Below are 21,899 nucleotides of genomic sequence, written 5' to 3'. Positions count from 1 at the left end.
TTCTTCCAATACAAGCATATGGTATATTTCTCCATCTGTTTGTGTTATCTTTGATTTCTTTCATCAGCATCTTATAACTTTCAGAGTACAGGTCTTTTGCCTCCTTAGATAGGTTTATTCCTAGGTATTGTATTCTTTTTGATGCGATGGTAAATGGGATTGTTTCCTCAGTTTCTTTTTCTGATCTTTTGTTGTCAGTGTATAGGAATGCAACATTTCTGTGTATTAATTTATTTGTATAGGAATGCAACATTTCTGTGTATTAATTTAGTATCCTGCAACTTTGCCAAATTCATTGATGAGCTCTAGTAGTTTTCTGGTGGCATCTTTAGGATTTTCTGTGTATGGTATCATGGCATCTGCAAACAGTGACAGTTTTACTTTTTCCTTTGCAATATGGATTCCCTTTATTTCTTTTTCTTCTCTGTTTTCCATGGCTAGGATTTCCAAAACTATGTTGGATAAAAGTGGCAAGAGTGGACATCCTTGTCTTGTTCCTGATCTTAGAGGAAATGCTTTCAGTTTTTGTTTTTTTTTTACATCTTTATTGGAGTATAATTGTTTTACAGTGGTGTGTTAGTTTCTGCTTTATAACAAAGTGAATCAGTTATACATATACGTATGTTCCCATATCTCTTCCCTCTTGTGTCTCCCTCCCTCCCACCCTCCCTATCCCACCACTCTAGGTGGTCACAAAGCACCGAGCTGATCTCCCTGTGCTATGTGGCTGCTTCCCACTAGCTATGACCTACTAGAGAATGGACTTGAGGGTATGGGGAGGGGGAATGGTAAGCTGTGACAAAGTGAGAGAGTGGCATGGACATATATACACTGCTTTCAGTTTTTCACCACTGAGAATAAGGGTTTCTGTGGGTTTGTCATATATGGCCTTTATTATGTTGAGGTAGGTTCCCTCTGTGCCAACTTTCTGGAGAGCTTTTATCATAAATGGGTGTTGAATTTTGTCAAAAGCTTTTCCTGCATCTACTGAGATGATCGTATGGTTTTTATTCTTCAGTTTGTTAATGTGGTGTGTCCCACTGATTTGCATATATTAAAAACTCCTGCATCCCTGGGATAAATCCCACTTGATCATGGTGTATGCTACTTTTAACGTATTGTTTGTTGGATTCGGTTTGCTAGTATTTTGTTGAGGATTTTTGTGTCTCTGTTCATCCATGTGTAATTTTCTTTTATTGTGGTATCTTTGTCTGGTTTTGGTATCAGGGTGTTGGTGGCCTCATAAAATGAGCTTAGGAGTGTTTCTTTCTCTGCAATTTTTTGGAAGAGTTTCAGAAGAATAGGTGTTAACTCTTCTCTAAATGTTTGATACAGTTTGCCTGTGAAGCCATCTGGTTCTGGACTTTCGTTTGTTGGAAATTTTAAAATCACAGTTGCAATTTCAGTACTTGTGATTGGTCTGTTCATGTTTTCTATTTCTTCCTGGTTCAGTCTTGGGAGATTGTACCCTTCTAAGAATTTGTCCATTTCTTCTAGGTTGTCCATTTTATTGGTGTGTAGTTGCTTGTAGTAATGTCCTAATTTTATTGATTTGAGCCCTTTCCCTTTTTTTCTTGATGAGTCTGCCTAAAGGTTTATCAATTTTGTTTATCTTTTCAAGGAACCAGCTTTTAATTTCATTGATCTTGTTTTCTTTGTCTCTATTTCATTTATTTCTGCTCTGATCTTTATGAGTTTTTTCCTTCTACTAACTTTGGGCTTTGTTTGTTTTTCTTTCTCTAGTTGCTTTAAGTGTAAGGTTAAGTTATTTGATATTTTTCTTGTTTCCTAAGGTAATATTGTATTGCTGTAAACTTTCCTCTTGGGACTGCTTTTACTGTGTCCCATAGATTTTAGATTGTCATGTTTCATTGTCATTTTTCTCTAGGTATTTTTTGATTTCTTCAGTGATCCATTGGTTGTTTAGTAACATATTGTTTAGCCTCCTCGTGTTTGTGTTTTTTACAGTTTTTTCCTGTAATTTCTTTCTTTTATTTTTATATTTAATAAATTTATTTATTTATTTATTTACTTATTTTATTTTTGGCTGCTTTGGGTTCTCGTTGCTGCTCACAGGCTTTCTTTTAGGTTCAGTGAGCGGGGTCTACTCTGTTGCAGTGTGTGGGCTTCTCATTGTGGTGGCTTCTGTTTGTTGCAGAGCACAGGCTCTAGGTGTGCAGGCTCAGTAGTTGTGGTACGTGGACTCTAGAGCACAGGCTTCTGTAGTTGTGGTGCACGGGCTTAGTTGCTCTGCAGCATGTGGGATCTTCCCGGACCAGGGCTCAAACCCATGTCCCCTGCACTGGCAGGTGGATTCTTAACCACTGCACCACCAGGGAAGCCCCTCCTGTAATTTATTTCTAATTTCAGAGCGTTGTGGTTGGCGAAGATGCTTGATATGATTTCCATTGTCTTAAATTTACCGAGGCTTGATTTGTGGTCCAAGATGTGATCTATCCTAGAGAACATTTTGTGTGCATTTGAGAAGAAAGTGTATTCTGGTGCTTTTGGATCGAATGTTTTATAAATATCAGTTAAGTCCGAATGGTCTAATGTGTCATTTAAGGCCTGTGGTTCCTTATTGATTTTCTATCTGGATGATCTGTCCATTGGTATAAGTGGGGTGTTAAAGTCCCCCACTTTTATTGTGTTACTGTCAATTTCCCCTTTTATGGTTGTTAGCATTTGCATTATATATTGAGGTGCTCCTATGTTGGGTGCGTATATTTTTACAATTGTTATATCTTCTTGTATTGTTCCCTTGATCATTGTGTAGTGTTCTTCCTTATCCCTTGTAACAGTCTTTAATTTTTTATCATTTTTTAACATCTTTATTGGAGTATAATTGCTTTACAGTGTTGTGTTAGTTTCTGCTGTATAACAAAGTAAGTCAGCTATATGCATACGTATATCCCCATAACCTCTTACTCATGTGTCTCCCTGTTATCCCACACCTCTAGGTGGTTGCAAAGCACCGAACTGATCTTCCTCTGCCATGCAGCTGCTTCCCACTAGCTATCTGTTTTATATTTGGTAGTGTACATGTGTCAATGCTACTCTGTCACTTCGTCGCAGCTTACCCTTCCCCCTCCACGTGTTGTCAAGTCCATTCTCTACGTCTGTGTCCTTTTTCCTGTCCTGCCCCTATTTCATCAGAACCATTTTGTTTTTTAGATTCCATATCTATGTGTTAGCATACGGTATTTATTTTTCTCTTTCTGATTTACTTCACTCTGTATGACAGACTCTGGGACAATTTCATTTCTTGTTATGGCTGAGTAATATTCCACTGTATATATGTGCCACATCTTCTTTATCCATTCATCTGTTGATGGACACATAGGTTGCTTCCACGTCCTGGCTATTGTAAATATTGCTGCAATGAACATTGTGATACATGACTCTTTTTGAATTATGGTTTTCTCAGGGTATATGCCCAGTAGTGGGATTGCTGGGTCATATGGTAGTTGTATTTTTAGTTTTTTAAGGAACCTCCATACTGTTCTCCATAGTGGCTGTATCAATTTACATTCCTACCAACAGTGCAAGAGGGTGCCTTTTTCTTCACACCCTCTCCAGCATTTATTGTTCGTAGATTTTTTGATGATGGTGATTCTGACCGGTGTGAGGTGATACCTTATTGTAGTTTTGATTTACATTTCTCTAATGATTAGTGATGTTGAGCATCTTTTCATGTGTTTGTTGGCCATCTGTATATCTCCTTTGGAGAAATGTCTATTTAGGTCTTCTGCCCATTTTTGGATTGGGTTATTTGCTTTTTTGATATTGAGCTGCATGAGGTGCTTGTATATTTTTGAGATTAATCCTTTGTCAGTTGCTTCATTTGCAAATATTTTCTCCCATTCTGAGTGTTGTCTTTTTGTGTATATTTATGGTTTCCTTTGCTGTGCAAAATCTTTTAAGTTTCATTAGGTCCCATTTGTTTTTATTTCCATTTCTCTAGGAGGTGGGTCAAAATGGATCTTGCTGTGATTTATGTCATAGAGTATTCTGCCTATGTTTTACTCTAAGAGTTTTATACTGTCTGCCCTTACATTTAGGTCTTTAATCCATTTTGAGTTTAATTTTGCGTAAGGTGTTAGGAAGGGTTCTAATTTCATTCTTTTACATGTAGCTGTCCAGTTGTCCCAGCACCACTTATTGAAGAGGCTGTCTTTTCTCCATTGTATACTCTTGCCTCCTTTATCAAATATAAGTTGACCATATGTGCATGGGTTTGTCTCTGGGCTTTCTCTCCTGTTCCATTGATCTGTATTTCTACTTTTGTGCCCATACCGTATTGTCTTCATTACTGTAGCTTTGTAGTATATTCTGAAATCTGGGAGCCTGATTCCTCCAGCTCCATTTTTCTTTCTCAACATTGTTTGGCTATTCGGGGTCTTTTGTGTTTCCATACAAATTGTGCAATTTTTTCTTCTAGTTCTGTGAAAAATGCCATTGGTAGTTTGATAGGGATTGCACTGAATCTGTAAATTGCTTTGGGTAGCATAGTCATTTTCACAATGCTGATTCTTCTAATCCAAGAACATAATATATCTCTCCATCTGTTGGTATCATCTTGAATTTCTTTCATCAGTGTCATGTAGTTTTCTACATACAGGTCTTTTGCCTCCTTAGGTAGGTTTATGCCTAGGTATTTTATTTTTTTTGTTGCAATGGTAAATGTCAGTGTTTCCTTAATTTCTCTTTCAGACTTTTCATCATTGGTGTAAAGGAATGCAAGAGATTTCTGTGAAGTAATTTTGTATCTTTCTACTCTACCAAATTCATTGATTAGCTCTAGTAGTTTTCAGGTAGCATCTTTAGGATTCCCTATGTACAGTATCATGTGATCTGCAAACAGTGACAGTTTCACTTCTTCTTTTCCAATTTGTATTCCTTTTATTTCTTTTTCTTATCGGATTGCTGTGGCTAAAACTTCCAAAACTATATTGAATAATAGTGGCAAGAGTGGGCAACCTTGTCTTCTTCCTGATATTTGAGGAAATGGTTTCAGTTTTTCACCATTGAGAACCATGTTGGCTGTGGGTTTGTCATATATGACCTTTATTATGTTGATGTAGGGTCCCTTTATGCCTACTTTCTGGCATAAATTGGTGCTGAATTTTGTCAAAAGCTTTTTCTGCATCTATTGAGATTATCATATGGTTTTTATCCTTCAATTTGTTAATGTGGTGTATCACATTGTTTGATTTGCATATATTGAGGAATCTTTGCATTCTTGGGATAAACCCTAGTTGATCATGGTGTATGGTCATTTTAAGTATTGTTGGATTCTGTTTGCTAGTATTTTGTTGAGGATTTTGGCATCTATGGTCATCAGTGAATTTGGCCTGTAGTTTTCTTTTTTTGTGACATCTTTGTCTGGTTTTGGTATCAGGGTGATGGTGGCTTTATAGAATGAGTTTGGGAGTGTTCCTCCCTCTGCTATATTTTGGAAGAGTTTGAGAAGGATAGGTGTTAGCTCTTCTATAAATGTTTGATAGAATTCGCCTGTGAAACCATCTGGTCCTGGGCTTCTCTTTTTTGGAAGATTTTTAATCACAATCTCAATTTCAGTCCTTGTGATTGGTCTGTTTATATTTTTTATTTCTTCCTGTTCAGTCTCAGAAGGTTGTGCTTTTCTAAGAATATGTCCATTTCTTACAGGTTGTCCATTTTATTGGCATATTGTTGCTTGTAGTAATCTCTCATGATCCTTTGTATTTCTGCAGTGTCAGTTGTTACTTCTCCTTTTTCATTTCTTATTCTGTTGATTTGAGTCTTCTCCCTGTTTTTCTTGGTGAGTCTGGTAATGGTTTCTCAATTTTATCTTCTCGAAGAACCAGCTTTTAGTTTTATTGATCTTATCTATTGTTTGCTTCATTTCTTTTTCATTTATTTCTGATCCGATCTTTACGATTTCTTTCCTTCTGCTAACTTTGGGTTTTTTCTTTCTTCTTTCTCTAATTGCTTTAGGTGTAAGGTTAGGTTTTATTTGAGATGTTTCTTGTTTCTTGAGGTAGGATTGTATTGCTATAAACTTCCCTCTTAGAACTGCTTTTGCTGCATCCCATAGGTTTTGGGTCGTCGTGTTTTCATTGTCATTTGTTTCTAGGTCTTTTTTGATTTCCTCTTTGATTTCTTCAGTGATCTCTTGGTTATTTAGTACTGTATTGTTTATCCTCCATGTGTTTGTATTTTTTATAGATTTTTTCCTGTAATTGATATCTAGTCTCATAGCCTTGTGGTCGGAAAAGATACTTGATATTATTTCAATTTTCTTAAATTTTCCAAGGCCTGATTTGTGACCCAAGATATGATCTATATTGCAGAATTGTTCCATGAGCACTTGAGAAGAAAGTGTATTCTGTTGTTTTTAGGTGGAATGTCGTATAAATATCAATTAAGTCCATCTTGTTTAATGTATCATTTAAAGCTTGTGTTGCCTTATTCATTTTCATTTTGGATGATCTCTCCATTGGTGAAAGTGGGGTGTTAAAGTCCCCTACTATCATTGTGTTACTGTCGATTTCCCCTCTTATGGCTGTCAGCATTTGCCTTATGTATTGAGGTGCTCCTATGTTGGGTGCATAAATATTTACAATTGTTGTATCTTCTTGGATTTATCCCTTGGTCATTATGTAGTGTCCTTCTTTTTCTCTTATAATAGTCATTATTTTAGAATCTATTTTGTCTGATATGAGTGTTGCTACTCCAGATTTCTTTTGATTTCCATTTTTATGGAATACCTTTTTCCATCTACTCACTTTCAGTCTGTATGTGTCCATAGATCTGAAGTGGGTCTCTTCTAGCATATATATGGGTCTTTTTAAAAATTCTTTCAGCCAGTCTGCCTCTTTTGGTTGGAGCATTTAATCTACTTACAATTAAGGTAATTATCGGTATGTATGTTCTTATTGCCATTTTCTTAATTGTTTTGGATTTGTTTTTGTAGGTGATTTTTCTTCCCTTCTTCTTTTGTTCTCTTCTCTTTTGATTTAATGACTATCTTTTAGTGTTATGTTTGGGTTGCTTTTCCTTCTTTGTGTGTGATTCTATTGTTTTTTGTTTGCAGTTCCCATGAGGTTTTGATATAGCAATCTTTATATATACAAGGTTGTTATAAGTTGCTGGTATCTTAATTTCAAATGCATTTCCCATTTCCTGCTTTTGTACTCTCCTCACGGTTGCTGGTTTTGATATGTTTGTATGTTGATGAATTTTTACTTTTACTGTATGTTTGCCTTTACCAGTGACTTTTCCCATTTGTGATTTTCTTGTTTCTAGTTGTGGCCTCTTTTTTCCCCCCACCTAGCGAAGTTCTTTTAGCATTTTTTGTAAGGCTGGTTTGGTACTGCTGAATTCTCTTAGCTTTTGCTTATCTGTAAAGCTTTTGATTTCTCCCTGGAATCTTAATGAGAGCCTTGTTGGGTAAAGTATTCTTGGTTGTAGGTCTTTCCCTTTCATCACTTTAAATATATTCTGCCACTCCCTTCTGGCCTACAGAGTTTCTGCTGAAAAATCAACTGATAGCCTTATGGGTTTTCCCTTGTATATTATTTGTCACTTTTTCCTTGTTGCTTTTAATATTTTTTTCTTGGTATTTAATTTTTTTCTGTCTGATTAATATGTGTTTTGGCATGTTCCTCCTTGGGTTTATCCTGTATGGGACTCTCTGTGCTTCCTGGCCTTGAGTGAGTGTTTCCTTTCTAATATTAGGGAAATTTTTGACTATAATTTCTTCAAATATTTTCTCAGGCCCTTTCTCTTTCTCTTCTCCTTCTGGGACCCATATAATGCAAATTTTGGTACATTTATTGTTGTCCCAGAGGTCTCTGAGACTGTCCTCATTTCTTTTAACTCTTTTTTTCTTTATTCTGTTCTGTGGCAGTGATTTCCACCATTCTATATTCCAGCTCACTTGTTCATTCTTCTGCCTCAGTTATTCTGCTATTGATTCCTTCTAGTGTATTTTTCATTTCATTTGTTGTATTGTTCATATCTGTTCTTTAAATCTTGTAGCTCTTTGTTAAACATTTCTTGTATCTTCTCGGTCTGTGCCACCATTCTTTTTCTGAGATTTTGGATCATCTTTAGTATTGTTACTCTGAATTCTTTTTTGGGTAGGTTGCCTATGTCCTCTTCATTTAGTTGTTCTTGTGGGTTTTTATCTTTTTCCTTCATCTGAAACATATTTCTCTGTCATCTCATTATGTCTAACTTTCTGTGTTTGTGGTCTCCTTTCCGCAGGCTGCAGGATCATAGTTCCTCTTGCTTCTGGTATCTGCTCCTTGGTGGAAGAGTTTGGTCTGGGGCCTTGTGGAGGTTTCCTGGTGGGAGGGACTGGTGCCTGCCCTCTGGTGGGTGGAGATGGGTCTTGTCCGTCTGGTGGGCAGGACTGTGTCAAGCGGTATGAGGTGGCTGTGAGCTCAGTACTCCTTTAGGCAGCCTGTCTACTGATGGGTAGGGTTGTATTCCTATCCTGCTGGTTGTTTGGCCTGAGATGTTCCAGTGCTGGAGCCTGCATGCTGTTTGTGGGGCTGGGTCTTGGTGCTGAAATTGGAAACTCCAGGAGTGCTTATGCTTATCAATATTCCCTGAGGTCTCCACAACCAGTGTCCTTGCTTCCACAGTGAGCTACAGCCAACCCGTGCCTCCCCAGGAGACCTCCCAAGACCCGTAGGTAGGTCTAGCCCAGGTTCCTATGGAGATACTGCTTTGTGCTGGGTCCCCGTGCATATGAGACCCTGTGTGTGCCCTCTAAGAATGCAGTCTCTGTATCCCTCAGCTCTGTTGGGCTCCCACACTCAAGACCCACTGGCCTTCAAAGCCAAATGCTCGGGTGGCTCTTCCTCCCGACGCCAGAACCTCACACTGTGTTGGAGGGCTATTTTTATGTGGGAACGTCCTTGTGTAGTCTCTGTGTGTTTAATATTTTTTGGTTTGGGGGCTGTTTTTTAGTATGGATGTCTGCCACCTGTTTCCCAGTGTATGCTGGCCGTTATCCCCTTGATAGGAGGTTGTGGTGACCAGAGCCTGCACTAGATATTGAGTGAGGCCTCCCCTTTGCTCTGTGATTGTCACAGCCCTGTCAGGGACAGGGTTTGCTCCCTAGTTCTTGGAGTAGAGGCCCCCCAGATCTGTTTTGGAGCTGTATTTCTGATCTGCAGTGCTAGGTAGGCAGGATTGGAGCATTCCCACTGGGAGAGATGCCGCTAAATATTACTCCTCTGAAACTGTTCACCTGTGAGCGTGCTCTGTTGTGTCACCTTTTACCCATTGTGTGGGCTCACAAATTGCATTTTTGTTGTCAGTGCTCATGACCCACCTTAACTGTGGGTATGCCAGCAATTGATTGGCCCTGGTGTCTCTTTGGCATTGTTTTCACCAGGCCACCACCACAGACCTACTGAAGTCAGGTCCAAGGACTGCAGTAATCGTGCACCTGGACCCACTGTTGGAGCTATGGAGGCTGCTCAGACTGTGGCCTAGCCTAACTCCTGAGTGTATGTGCCCACAAACCCTCCACTTGCTAAAGCTAGACCTGTCTCATCTTCGGGAGCACTCATTGTCCTTTCAAATGTTCCACAGGTGCTGAATTTACAAAGCTGGCAGCAGGGGTGTAAATCTGTGGTTCGCACAGCCTCAAGGAGAGATTTCAGCTCTTCTTCCTTAGTCACACAACCCCTGGGGCTCAGCTTTGGTTTCAGCTCCACATCTGCATGTGGGTCACCCACCGGTGCCTGCTTCTGAGGGTGCCCCAGAGTACATGAGCCTGCCCTGGCGAGAGGGGGCTGGGGCAGCGATTTGGGTATGTGAGCCCACCCAGACAGGTTGGGGGGAGCTGAGGTGGTGACCAGGGCATGCAAGTCTGCTCAGGAGGGAGCTCCTCGTAATGCCCATGGAGGCAAGGGCCAGCACGTGGGGAAAGAGGCTGCAATGACAGCCCCGCCCTTCATGTGCCATTCAACAATGATGCTTCGCTTCGATGGTGCCCCAGGCTTCTTCCACGAATGTTCCCAGTTGCGCAGCTCCTCACTCCCGTCCCTTCAGGCTGTCTCCTCGCAGCCAACAACAGACCTCTCCCTGGGTCTGCTCTCCAAACTCCATGTTCCAGCACCCAGCCCCCGCCTGCAGTGGCAGACACATGTCTCAGGCTGGGGCGTGCAGGGCTGTGGCATGGACCATCTGTGTAGGTCTCACTCTGTCCTGCCTGCCACAGACTGGTTGCTGTACTCTCCTTCGAGCCCCTGAAGTTCCCCTTCTGTCCCAGCTGATCTTCCCCCTGGTGAGGGGGCTTCCCTGGGTGCAGGAACCTCTCCTCTTCTTCAGCTCCCCGCCAGGGGCACTGATCCCATCCCACTTCCTCTTTTTTTCCTTTCTTTCATCCTACTGAGTTACGCAGGAATCTTTCTTGTCCTTTTAGGTGTCCAAGGTCCTCTGCTAGTGTTTAGAAGGTGCTCTGTGAGAATTGTTCCATTTGTGGATGTATTTGTTGGGAGAGGTGAATTCCATGTCCTCCTACTCTGCCATCTTGACTCCTCCCCACCTCATTGTGGTTTTGATTTGCATTTCCCTGATGATTAGTGATGTTAAGCATCTTTTCATCTGCCTGTTGGCCATCTGCATGTCTGTTTTGGAAAAATGTCTATTCAGGTCTTCTGCCCCTTTTTTAATCGAGTTGCTTGTTTATTTTGATGTTGAGTTGTATGAGTTCTTTGTACATTTTGGATGTTAATCCCTTATCAGATATATTGTTAGAAATATTTTTTCCCATTCAGTAGAGTGCTTTTTCATTTTGTTGATAGTTTCCTTCTCTATGCAAAAGTTTTTATTTTGATTCCCATTTGTTTAATTTTTGCTTTTGTTACCCTTGCCTAAGAAGACATATCCAAAAAAAAATATTGATAAGATCAATGTCAAAGAGCATACCGCCTATGTTTTCTCCTAGGAGGTTTATGGTTTCAGGTCTTGCATTTAAGTCTTTCATCTATTTTATTTTTGTATATGGTGTGAGAAAGTAGTCCAATTTGATTCTTTTGCATGTAGCTGTCCAGTTTTCTTGACACAATTTATGAAGAGGCTGTCTTTTCCTCATTGTGTGTTCTTCTTTTGTTGTAGATTAATTGACCATATAAGCATAGGTTTATTTCTGGACTCTCTATTCTGTTCCATTGATCTATGTGTCTGTTTTTGTGCCAGCTCCTTTGATTACTGTCGCTTTGTAGTACAGTGTTGAAGTCAGGGAGTGTGATACCTCCTGCTTTGCTGTTCTTTCTCAAGATTATTTTAGCTATCTGGGATCTTTCATGTTTCCATACAAATTTTAAAATTATTTGTTGTAGTTTGGTGAAAAATGCCATTGGTATTTTGATAGAGATTGCACTGAATCTGTAGATTGCCTTAGGTAGTATGGTCATTTTAACAGTATTAATTCTTCCAATCCCTGAGCTTAGTATATTTTCCCATTCTTTTTTGTGGCGCCTTCACTTTCTTTCATCTGTGTCTTATAGTTTTCTGAGTACAGGTCTTTACCTCTTTATTTAGATTATTCTTAGGTATTTTATTCTTTTTCTTTTGCAATTTTAAATGGGATTTTAAAAAAATTTTTCTTTCTGCTTGTTCATTGTTAGTGTTTAGACATGCAACAGATATCTGTATGTTCATTTTGTATCCTACTATTTCTTTCAATTTTAGTAAATAATATTTTGGGGGGATTTTGCCCTGTTAATCTACATTTTCTATATTTTGAAAATTGTAGCATCTATAGTATTGTCCTTTTTTCAATCCTGATGTTGGTTATTTATGCCTTTTGTTATTCTTGATCAGTCTTACCAGGCATTTATCAATTTTGGAAGTTTAAAAAAAACACAGTTTTGGATTTTTTGATCTTCTCTGTAGGGTGCTTGTTTTTGTTTCATTAATTTATGTTCTTTATTATTTTCTCCTCCTTTTATTGTTTTTTCATTATGTTCTTTTTCCAATTTGATATTAATTCTTTGATAATTAATTTTCAGTCTTTCCAGTGTACACATTTTAAGGGAATATATTTCCTTCTAAGCTTGTTGTAGTTGTGTCTCGTAGGTTTAAATATATATTAAATTAGTATTGTTTCATTCAATACCTTCCTATATTTCTCAGTTTCTGAGCTTAATGGCATGTTATGTTTTTGGAATTGATTTCTATCATAAGCACACTGTAATTAGAGAACACACTCTGGTATGACTTCAGTACTTTGGAATTTATTGACATTTGCTTGATGGACCAATATAGGGTTACTTTTTATAAACACACCCATATACCTGAAAATAATGTGTATTCTACAGTTGTTGGGTGAAGTGTTCCATTTGGTCAAGATTATAGTCATATTCTTTAAACTGCTGCATATTTATTGATTCTATATCTTTACTTCTTTTTTCTTCGTGTTTTATTACTTGAATGAGATTGATGTGTTAAAAAATCTCACTTGATGATTGTGGATTTCTATTCTTCCTTGAAGTTCTGTCAATTTTTCTTTTAATACCACGTTATTAGGTACATACTATAATATATGTAATTTTTTTTATACAATGTGGAACTTAATGTGTATACTTAATATATATTCTATATATATTCTGTATATTCTATACATAATAGAACTTTTTTTCCACTTTAAAGACACTCACTTTATCTATGTAATAGTGTTTTCTTGCCTTAGAGAATAATTCTTCTTTTTTATTGTTATAACTATACCAGTTTTCTTCTTAGTGTTTACAGGGTTCAATTTATTTATTTATTTAAAATTTTTGTTGGAGTATAGTTGATTTACAATGTTGTGTTAAGCATGGTATTTTTAACAACCTATTTACTATTGTGCTTTCTATATCTTTGTTTTAGATGTGTCTCTTATGAACAACATACAGCTGGAGTTCATAATTTTTGTCCTTTTTACTGGTACATTTTAGCTTCAGAATACATAATCTCCTTTCTCTCTCATGTCTAACTTATATGCTATCATACTCTTATTATTGTCACATATTGTAATGAATTTGTTTTTATAAGGGTTTTGTATTGCCCAGGAAGAAGGAAAGAATAGAGTGAATTGGGGAGAGGCAATAAATACTAAGAATGTTTAGAATTGATGAAATACACGAATTCATAGATATAGGAAGACTGATGGATACCTAGAAGGAAAAATTAGAATAAATCTAGAACTAGACTTAGTATAGTAAAACTACAGAATGTTAGACACACATCGGTCTTAAAAGTAGCTAGAGAGAAATGAGAGATCACCAATGAAAGAATGACAAGAGATTTACCGTGGACATCTCAGCAAGCAACAGTGGAAGTTAGAAATCAGTGAAACAATATTCTCAAGTACAGAGAACAGATCAACCTTGAATTATGTCCACAACGTGTCTCTCTTCTATGTTGGAGAAATAAGGACATTTTTAGATGAAAAACTGAAGGAAACATATTTTTCAAGAACACTCAGATAGTTAACAAAAATGATCATGTATAGGGCCACAGAATTCAAAGGCTTGAAATCATACAGAATATGTCCTCTAACCACAATTCTATTAATCTAGAAATTATAACGTGTTTTTTTAATGAAGGTCTGAAGTTAATACCTTTACTATGAACATTGTTATGCCAATATATTTGAAAGATACAAAAAATATGAAGTGAAGTCGATTAACCAAAACAATCTCAAAACGAATAATTAACCTGAATAGTCCTATTAAGGAGATTGGATCAGCAGTTTAAAATCTTTCAACAAACAAACTTCAGACTCAGATGGTTTTAGGTTGGAGTTGCATTTGTAAAAAATCTATAAGAATCTCCAGATGAGTTAATAAAGTATTGAGTCGTTTAGTAAGGTTGATAGATATATAATCATTACACAGAAAAAATTACTAGTCTTAAACATCTGCAACAAGCTATTAGAAAATGTAATTTTAACAATCTACCATTTATGTGAAAATGCTGGTTCTCTCCAAATTGATATACGTATTCACACACTGTTGCTGGGAGTTTAAATTGGTACATGTACTTTGGAAAACAATGTTGTTATCTTGTAAAGTTGAACATGCAATCTGCAATTTCAGGTCTGGATATAGAGAAATTTATACATTTGTACCAGGAGACAATGTTTTTGAGAACAGTCACACCATTATCGTGTGTATTATCTCCAAGTTGAATACAATTCAGTGTCTGTGAACAGTTGAGTACATAAATAAACCATGGTATATTCATACAATGGAACACTACTCTGCAGAGAAAATGAAGGAACTATACACACATAAATATGTAAAACCTACTGCTGAGTGAAAATGCAAGACAGAAAAATATACATACTAAGAAAACATTTATATAGAGTCTGAAACAAAAAACTCTGAAATACTGATATATCATTATGCAGTAAAGCTATAAAAAAGGGGAAGGGACTCATGAATATTAAATTAAGAATCTTTGTTACACTTCAGGGAGCAGAAGGGGAAACTAATGAACAGAGGCATTCAGAAGCCTTTATCAACATTTATAATATTCTGTGTTTTAAAGTTGGTGATTGTGGGACTTCCCTGATGGTCCAGTGACTAAAACTCTGTGCTCCCAATGTAGGGGGGCTGGGTTTGATCCCTAGTCAGGAAACTAGATCCCACATGCCACAACTAAGTTTGCATGCTACAACTAAAGATCCTGCATGCTGCAACTAAAGGACCCATGTGCCACAACTAAAGGTTCCTCACACCTCAACTAAAAGATCCCGCATGCAGCAATGAAGATCCCACATGCTGCAACTAAGACCCGGCACAGCCAAATAAATAAATATTAAGAAAAATAAAGTTAGTGGTTCTTTCATGGGTACAGAATACAGTCTGTTTCATTATTAAGTTACCCATGCCTCCCTTCCCCAATTCCTGTCACTGTCCTCTACCCCCTCCTCAATTCTAATTCAGTCCTAATGCCATAAGTGATTCTGGAGAGTGAGTGCTAATTAAAGGTCCTCTTTTTTAAAATATTTATTTATTTTATTTTTGGCTGCGGCACACAGGATCTATTGTGGTGCGCAGGCTCTAGAGCACGTGGGCTCTGTAGTTGCAGTATGTGGGCTCTCCAGTTGTGGCCTGTGTGCTCAATAGTTGCAGTGCACAGGCTTAGTCGCCCTGAGGCATGTGGGATCTTAGTTATCTGACCAGGGATCGAACCCACATCCACTGCACTGGTAGGCGGATTCTTAACATTGGACCACCAGGGAAGTCCTAAGGTCCTCTTTCTTTTGATAATTATTATATTAGTAAATATTTGTACAAAATATATGGAAAAAATAGAAACTGAAGGTGTTGATTCTTTATAGAAAATTAATCTCAGTAATACTGAGTGTGCTTTTTAATGGAATCCATTTTAACTGTTTTTCTTTAGTTGCTTGTGTTTTTAGTGTCATATCTAAGGATCCATTGCCAAATCTATTGTCATGCATTTTAACTCCTATTTTCTTCTAAGAGTTTTTGGTTTTAGCTATTACATTTAGATGTTTAATCTATTTTGAGTTATTTTTGTAATGTGATATGAGGTAAGAGTCCAACTTCATTCTTTTCCATGTGCTTATTATTTGTCTTAACAACATTTGTTAGAAACTGTTCTTTCTCCATTGAATTCTTTTGTCATTCTTATTGTTAGAAGCTATTCTTTCTCCATTGAATTGTCTTGTCATTCTAAGTTGACCATAGTTGTATGGCTTTATTTCTGGACTTCCTATTCTATTCCATTGATCCATATGTTTACCTTTTGTCAGTACCACGCTGTTTTGATTATTGTAGCTTTGTAGTGAGTTTTAAAATTGGGGATTATGTGTCCTCCAACGTTGTTCTTTTTCAAGATTGTTTTGGCTATCCAGGGTCCCTGGGAATTCCTTGTAAACTTTAGGATCAATTTGTTCCGACAAAAGGCAGTTGGAATTTGGGTAGAGATTGCAATGAATCTTTTCACTCTATTGATAATGTTCAAGGGGACACTATCAAAGGTTGAAAGGACACTATCAAGGGGGTGAAAAGACAAGCCAAAAAATTGGAAAAAATATTTGCAAATCATTATTTGGTAATGATCTAATATCCAGAATATGTAAAGAATATTTACAATTCAGCAACAAAAGCCAGTCACTGAAGAACAAATACTGCATGATACCTAAAATAGTCAAACACATAGAAGCAGAAATTAGAAAAGTAAATACCAGGGACTAGGAGGGAGGGGGAAATGGGGAGTTGTTCTTCAATTTGCTTAGGTTTCAGTTATGCAAGATAAAGTAGTTCTAGAGAGCTGCTGTACTACATAGTGCCTGTAGTCAACAATTCTATATTGTTTACTTAAAGCAGTCTACAGATTCAATGCAATCCCTATCAAATTACCAATGGCATTTTTCACAGAAATAGAACAAAAATTTTTACAATTTGTATGGAAACAAAGGACCCCGAATAGCCGAAGCAATCTTGAGAAAGAAAACTGGAGCTGGAGGAATCAGACTCCCTGACTTCAGACTACACTACAAAACTACAGTAATCAAGACAGTATGGTACTGGCACAAAAACAGTAATATAGATAAATGGAACAGGATAGAAAGCCCAGAGATAAACCCACACACCTGTGGTCAACTAATCTATGAAAAAGGAGGCAAGAATATACAATGGAGAAAAGACAGCCTCTTCAATAAGTGGTGCTGGGAAAACTGGACAGCTACATGTAAAACAATGAAATTGGAACACTTCCTAACACCATACACAAAAATAAACTCAAAAGGGATTAAAGACCTAAATGTAAGGCCAGACACTATAAAACTCTTAGAGGAAAACATAGGCAGAACACTCTTTGACATAAATCACAGCAAGATCTTTTTGGACACACCTTCTAGAATAATGAAAATTAAAACAAAAATAAACAAATGGGACCCAGTTAAACTTAAAAGCTTTTGCACAGCAAAGGAAACCATAAACAAGACCAAAAGGCAACCCTCAGAATGGGAGAAAATATTTGCAAATGAAGCAACTGACAAGGGATTCATCTCCAAAATATACAAATAGCTTATGCAGCTCAATATCCAGACAAACAACCCAATCAAAAGTGGGCAGAAGACCTAAATAGGCTTTTCTCCAACGAAAACATACAGATGGCCAAGAGGCCCATGAAAAGCTGCTCAACATCACTAATTATTAGAGAAATGCAAATCAAAACCACCATGAGGTATCACCTCACACTGTTCAGAATGTCCATCATCAAAAAATCTACAAACAATAAATGCTGAAGAGGGTGTGGAGAAAAGGGAACCCTTTTACACCGTTGGTTGGAATGTAAATTGATACAGCCACTATGGAGAACAGTATGGAGGTTCCTTAAAAAACTAAAAATACAACTACCATATGACCCAGCAATCACACTACTGGGCATATACCCTGAGAAAACCATAATTCCAAAAGATGCATGCACCCCAGTGTGCATTGCAGCACTATTTACAATAGCCAGGTCGTGGAAGCAACCTAAGTGTCCATTAACAGAGGAATGTATAAAGAAGATGTGGTACAATGGACTATTAGCCATAAAAAGGAATGAAATTGTGCCATTCGCAGAGACGTGGATGGACCTAGAAACTGTCATACAGAGTGAAGTAAGTTAGAAAGAGAAACACAAATGTTGTATATTAACGCATGTATATGGAATATAGAAAAATGGTGCAAATGAACCTATTTGCAAAGCAGAAATAGAGACACAATTGTAGAGAGCAAGTGTATGGACACTAAGACAGGGGTGAGATGGATTGGGAGATTGGGACTGATGTATGTACACTACTATGTATGACGTATTTGGCTGGTCAGTACCTACTGTATAGCACAGGGGGGAAAAAAAGAAGGTACATTCTGTTTGCAGGACATATATTGTTAGCCTTAAAAATACATTCCAGTATACATTACGTGCAGACAAGTACTGTTTGATTCCACTTATACGAGGTGCCTAGAATAGTCAAATTCATAGAGTCAGAAAGTACATTGGTAGATGCCAGGGGCTGGGGGGTAGAGGGAGTGGGGAGCGAGAATGGGGAGTTAATGTTTAAAGGGCACAGAGTTTCAGTTTACGAAGGTGAAATATTCGGGAGATGGATGATGGTGAGAGTTGCACAACAATGTGAATGTACTTAGTGCCATTGAACCATACAGTTAAATATGGTTAAAATAGTATGTTTTATATCATGTGACTTTTACCACAATAAAAACATTTAAAAAATGTATCAGGGTTAGGAGGATAGGGAGAAATAGGCATCAATTAAAAAGAACCTGAACACTATCTATTAGAAGGAATAAATATGCATAAAATTTAAAAAAATTTGTTAAGAGAGTAGTCTCATGTAAGTGTTCTTATGACAAAAAAAACGGGACAGAAGGAAACTTTTGAAGATGATGGATATGTCTATTACCTTGATTTTGGCGATGATTTCATGGGTGTATGCATTTGTCCAATCTCATCTCACTGTATACATTAACTATGTGTAGTTTTTTTGCATATGTTATACCTCAGTAAAGCTTTTTTTTTTTTGAAAAAAATGCTTTTTCCTTGAATTGCATGTGTGTTCTGTCCAAATGGAATAGTTACTTATTGTAATAAAACAGCAAACTGAGACTAAATAAATATTGTTGAAAAATTCATTAAAAATAAAAATATGGCTGCTTTTAAAATATTACTTGTCAAGACTAAATATGCATTTTAGGGAAAAAGATAGATATTGTGAAAAATAAAGCACATCTCACCATATGAAAACTGTAAGTAAAATGATCCAACTATAATATCTATGAATAAATCATCTTTTAAGAGTCACAAAACCACAAAATGAATACAGAATATTTTCAAGTAATCCACAGAATTTATTAATGTTCATGCTGTTTTCTTTATTCAAAGGTCAATAAATTAGAATTAGAACTAGAAGGTGCCAAACAAAAATTTAAAGAAATGACTGACAGCTATCAGAAAGAAATTGAGGACAAAAAGCTATTAGAAGAAAATCTTTTGGGAGAGGTAGGAAAAACTAAATATGTTTGAGAAGTTGTTATACTAAAACCCTATATTTGTATGTTTGCATTTTAAGAGAAAAGTAATAATTCTTACTTTTAACATTATGATTCTTTAGAAGATTTAATAAATTTATACTAGGGATAATTAATTAGCTTTTTTAATAGAAGCTAAAAGTATCATTGTTATTCTAAGTATTTGAGTATTGGGTAGTATATAATCATTTTGAAAAGATTAAATGATCTTTACAGTGTTATACTGTCATTCACTTAGTAGAAGACCCTACCTAAAATAAACCAAAACAATAATGTATTTTCTACTTGGCTTTCCTAATTTCCTGGTGTTTGATTTCTGTATTTTAACTTAAATTTAACATTTAAGTTAAATTTGTTTTTTGTGCATTAATTTTAAAAAACTTTAAATTTATTTGATAGGTTGAGAAAGCAAAAGTAATAGCTGATGAAGCAGTAAAATTACAGAAAGAAATTGATATACGATGTCAACATAAAATAGCTGAAATGGTAGCACTTATGGAAAAGCATAAGGTAATTTTTTTCCTGTTGTGTAATGAAAATTATTAATTGGAGCCATATTTATGCATAAAAATGGTAAAATATAGCATTCTGATTTGTCAGAGAAAATTATTGTCTATGCAACAATGACTAATTATAGCTGGAATACTCTTGATCTCTCATTTCTCCAAATTGAAGTCTTAACCACATGAAGCTGAGCCTGGGGGTCACTTCCTTGAGGAGGTCTCTCCTTATTGTCTTGATGGATAAATGTAATCACTCTTTTCCTCAATTTTCATAGTAGTCTCTTATAGACTTTCCCACCTTGTAGTTATTTAAATACATACCCAGGATATGTATTTAAATAAATATAATATAACTATAAATATAATATTTTTATCTTCTACCTGTGTCTAACACATACTAGGCTAAACAATAATAAATAGATGAAAGACAATGTTTGTTGTGTTTGTGAGTGTGCTCTATTTTTTATTGTTGTTTGAAAGTAATCATTCTCTTAGGGAATTAAGCCCTATACTCTTCAAGATTTGGAGAGGAAGTGGGCTATACCTATCAATTAATCTTTATAAGTTGTTGCTAGGATATTATTATGAAGTAACCAATGAGGATTTAAAAAAATATTTTAAGTAATATTGTGAACTCATAGATTTAAGCATATTTGGTATGTCTTAATCCAGTACAGTTTTGATCCTTGTTGACACTTAAATTGTCCCAACTTTGGCCAGTGGGAGCCTCTTCGAACTGGTTGGCAGGTCCCTTTGATTTGACCCTAATAATCTGTGACAGCTTTCTTGCTTTCTGTTATGACAAAATGTTCAAGGCTCATTTTGTATTCCCTGCACAAGATCTGGAATCAGCCGTTTTTCGAAGAGGTCCTGTGTTTCTAGACTTTTTATAAATTATGAAATTCAGTGTCTCTAATTTAAAAAATTATTTCTTGCTCTTGGATTATTTCTAAGACAGTTATCTATGTTTCATTGTTTTTATTGTTAGAATTTAAAAATGTAGTTGAAAAAATTAAAAAATAGCTCAGATATGTATTACTGAATTCATAAACATCATTTTTTATAAATATTAAATGCATAAGGATACCAGTCGTATTAAAATGTAATCTTTTGGGCTTCTAATATACTTAAAATGGTTTCTCTTTTTAACATAGCACCAATATGATAAAATTGTTGAAGAAAGAGACTCAGAATTAGGACTTTATAAGAGCAAAGAACAAGAACAGTCATCATTGAAAGCATCTTTGGTGAGAACAAATAGCAGTAGAAGCCAATTTTCATGTCAGCATGGCTGGTAGTAAAGAATAATAAATAAAACCATAATTTTGAACTGTAGAATCAAATAATCATAAATCTGAAAAGGATGTTATAGATCTTATAGGTAGGTGGTTTTCTAATCATTTTTTTGGTAAAACGAACTCTGTTTTTCAAATGAAAAGTTATAAACTCCAGTTACGAATAAGTTTTGAGCTCTGATTGAGGTTGGGAAAGGAGGAGTGAGATAGATTGGGAGAGAATGAGAAGGAGAGATATACATAGTGTTAAACATTTCTTTAGAGCAAACTATACAAAAGTTGTCTAAATTAAATCTTTAGTTATATTCAACTAGGAGCCTTCATATCAGTAGGGTTTTAAAAGTGTATATATTTCATGAGTGAATTTATTTCTCTATAAAACTAAATTGGTTTTGAAACACTAGTTTGAATTTTTATTGTCTTAAGAAATATATGGATGCACTTATAAGCTTCATGTTCCTTTTTCTTTAGGAGACTGAACTATCCAATCTCAAAAATGAACTTTGTTCTGCTAAGAAACAACTTGAAATAGAAAGAGAATAGTGTTTTGAAACACTAGTTTGAATTTTTATTGTCTTAAGAAATATATGGATGCACTTATAAGCTTCATGTTCCTTTTTCTTTAGGAGACTGAACTATCCAATCTCAAAAATGAACTTTGTTCTGCTAAGAAACAACTTGAAATAGAAAGAGAAGAAAAAGTAGGTTTTGTGGCATTATAGATAAAGTAACTAATTTTAAGTTTTAGGTGTAACTTAAGTTTTTATAAACATGTTATATTAGAAAATAATAGGATAAATTTGAGTAAGGATTAAAAATATAATTTTCCCCATTAGCTTTTATTTCAGAAGTATTTAGCATATTCCCTTGTTTAAATATTAAAGACATAGAAATATAAGTATACTTTAAGAGTAGGCGAGCTTTCAGATATAAATATTATTTCATATATTATAAAGTACTTATGTATTTGGATGTGTTTTTTAGCTATTGATCATGTTTCAGAAAAAAAATAATGCCTTATATTTGTATAGTGT

At 36.0% G+C, this 21,899-nt stretch overlaps 1 protein-coding gene across 2 annotated transcripts in view; it reads left to right on the top strand.

The window, feature by feature from the left end:
• SYCP1 (synaptonemal complex protein 1) overlaps positions 1-21,899 on the top strand; it is a 158,200-nt gene that overhangs the window by 100,887 nt on the left and 35,414 nt on the right. Inside the window, exons 23-26 of one of the 2 annotated variants that reach the window (XM_060287078.1) lie at positions 18,922-19,038; positions 19,467-19,577; positions 20,725-20,817; positions 21,492-21,566. In XM_060287078.1, coding sequence (XP_060143061.1) covers positions 18,922-19,038; positions 19,467-19,577; positions 20,725-20,817; positions 21,492-21,566 — 396 coding nt within the window. The remainder of the gene's footprint in view (positions 1-18,921; positions 19,039-19,466; positions 19,578-20,724; positions 20,818-21,491; positions 21,567-21,899) is intronic. The other variant, XM_060287085.1, reaches the window with a different exon arrangement.

The sequence above is a fragment of the Globicephala melas genome, chromosome 1, assembly GCF_963455315.2.
Source record: "Globicephala melas chromosome 1, mGloMel1.2, whole genome shotgun sequence".
NCBI lineage: Eukaryota > Metazoa > Chordata > Mammalia > Artiodactyla > Delphinidae > Globicephala > Globicephala melas.
Note: the sequence above shows the minus strand (reverse complement) of the source record. Positions and strands in the feature narration are given on the sequence as shown.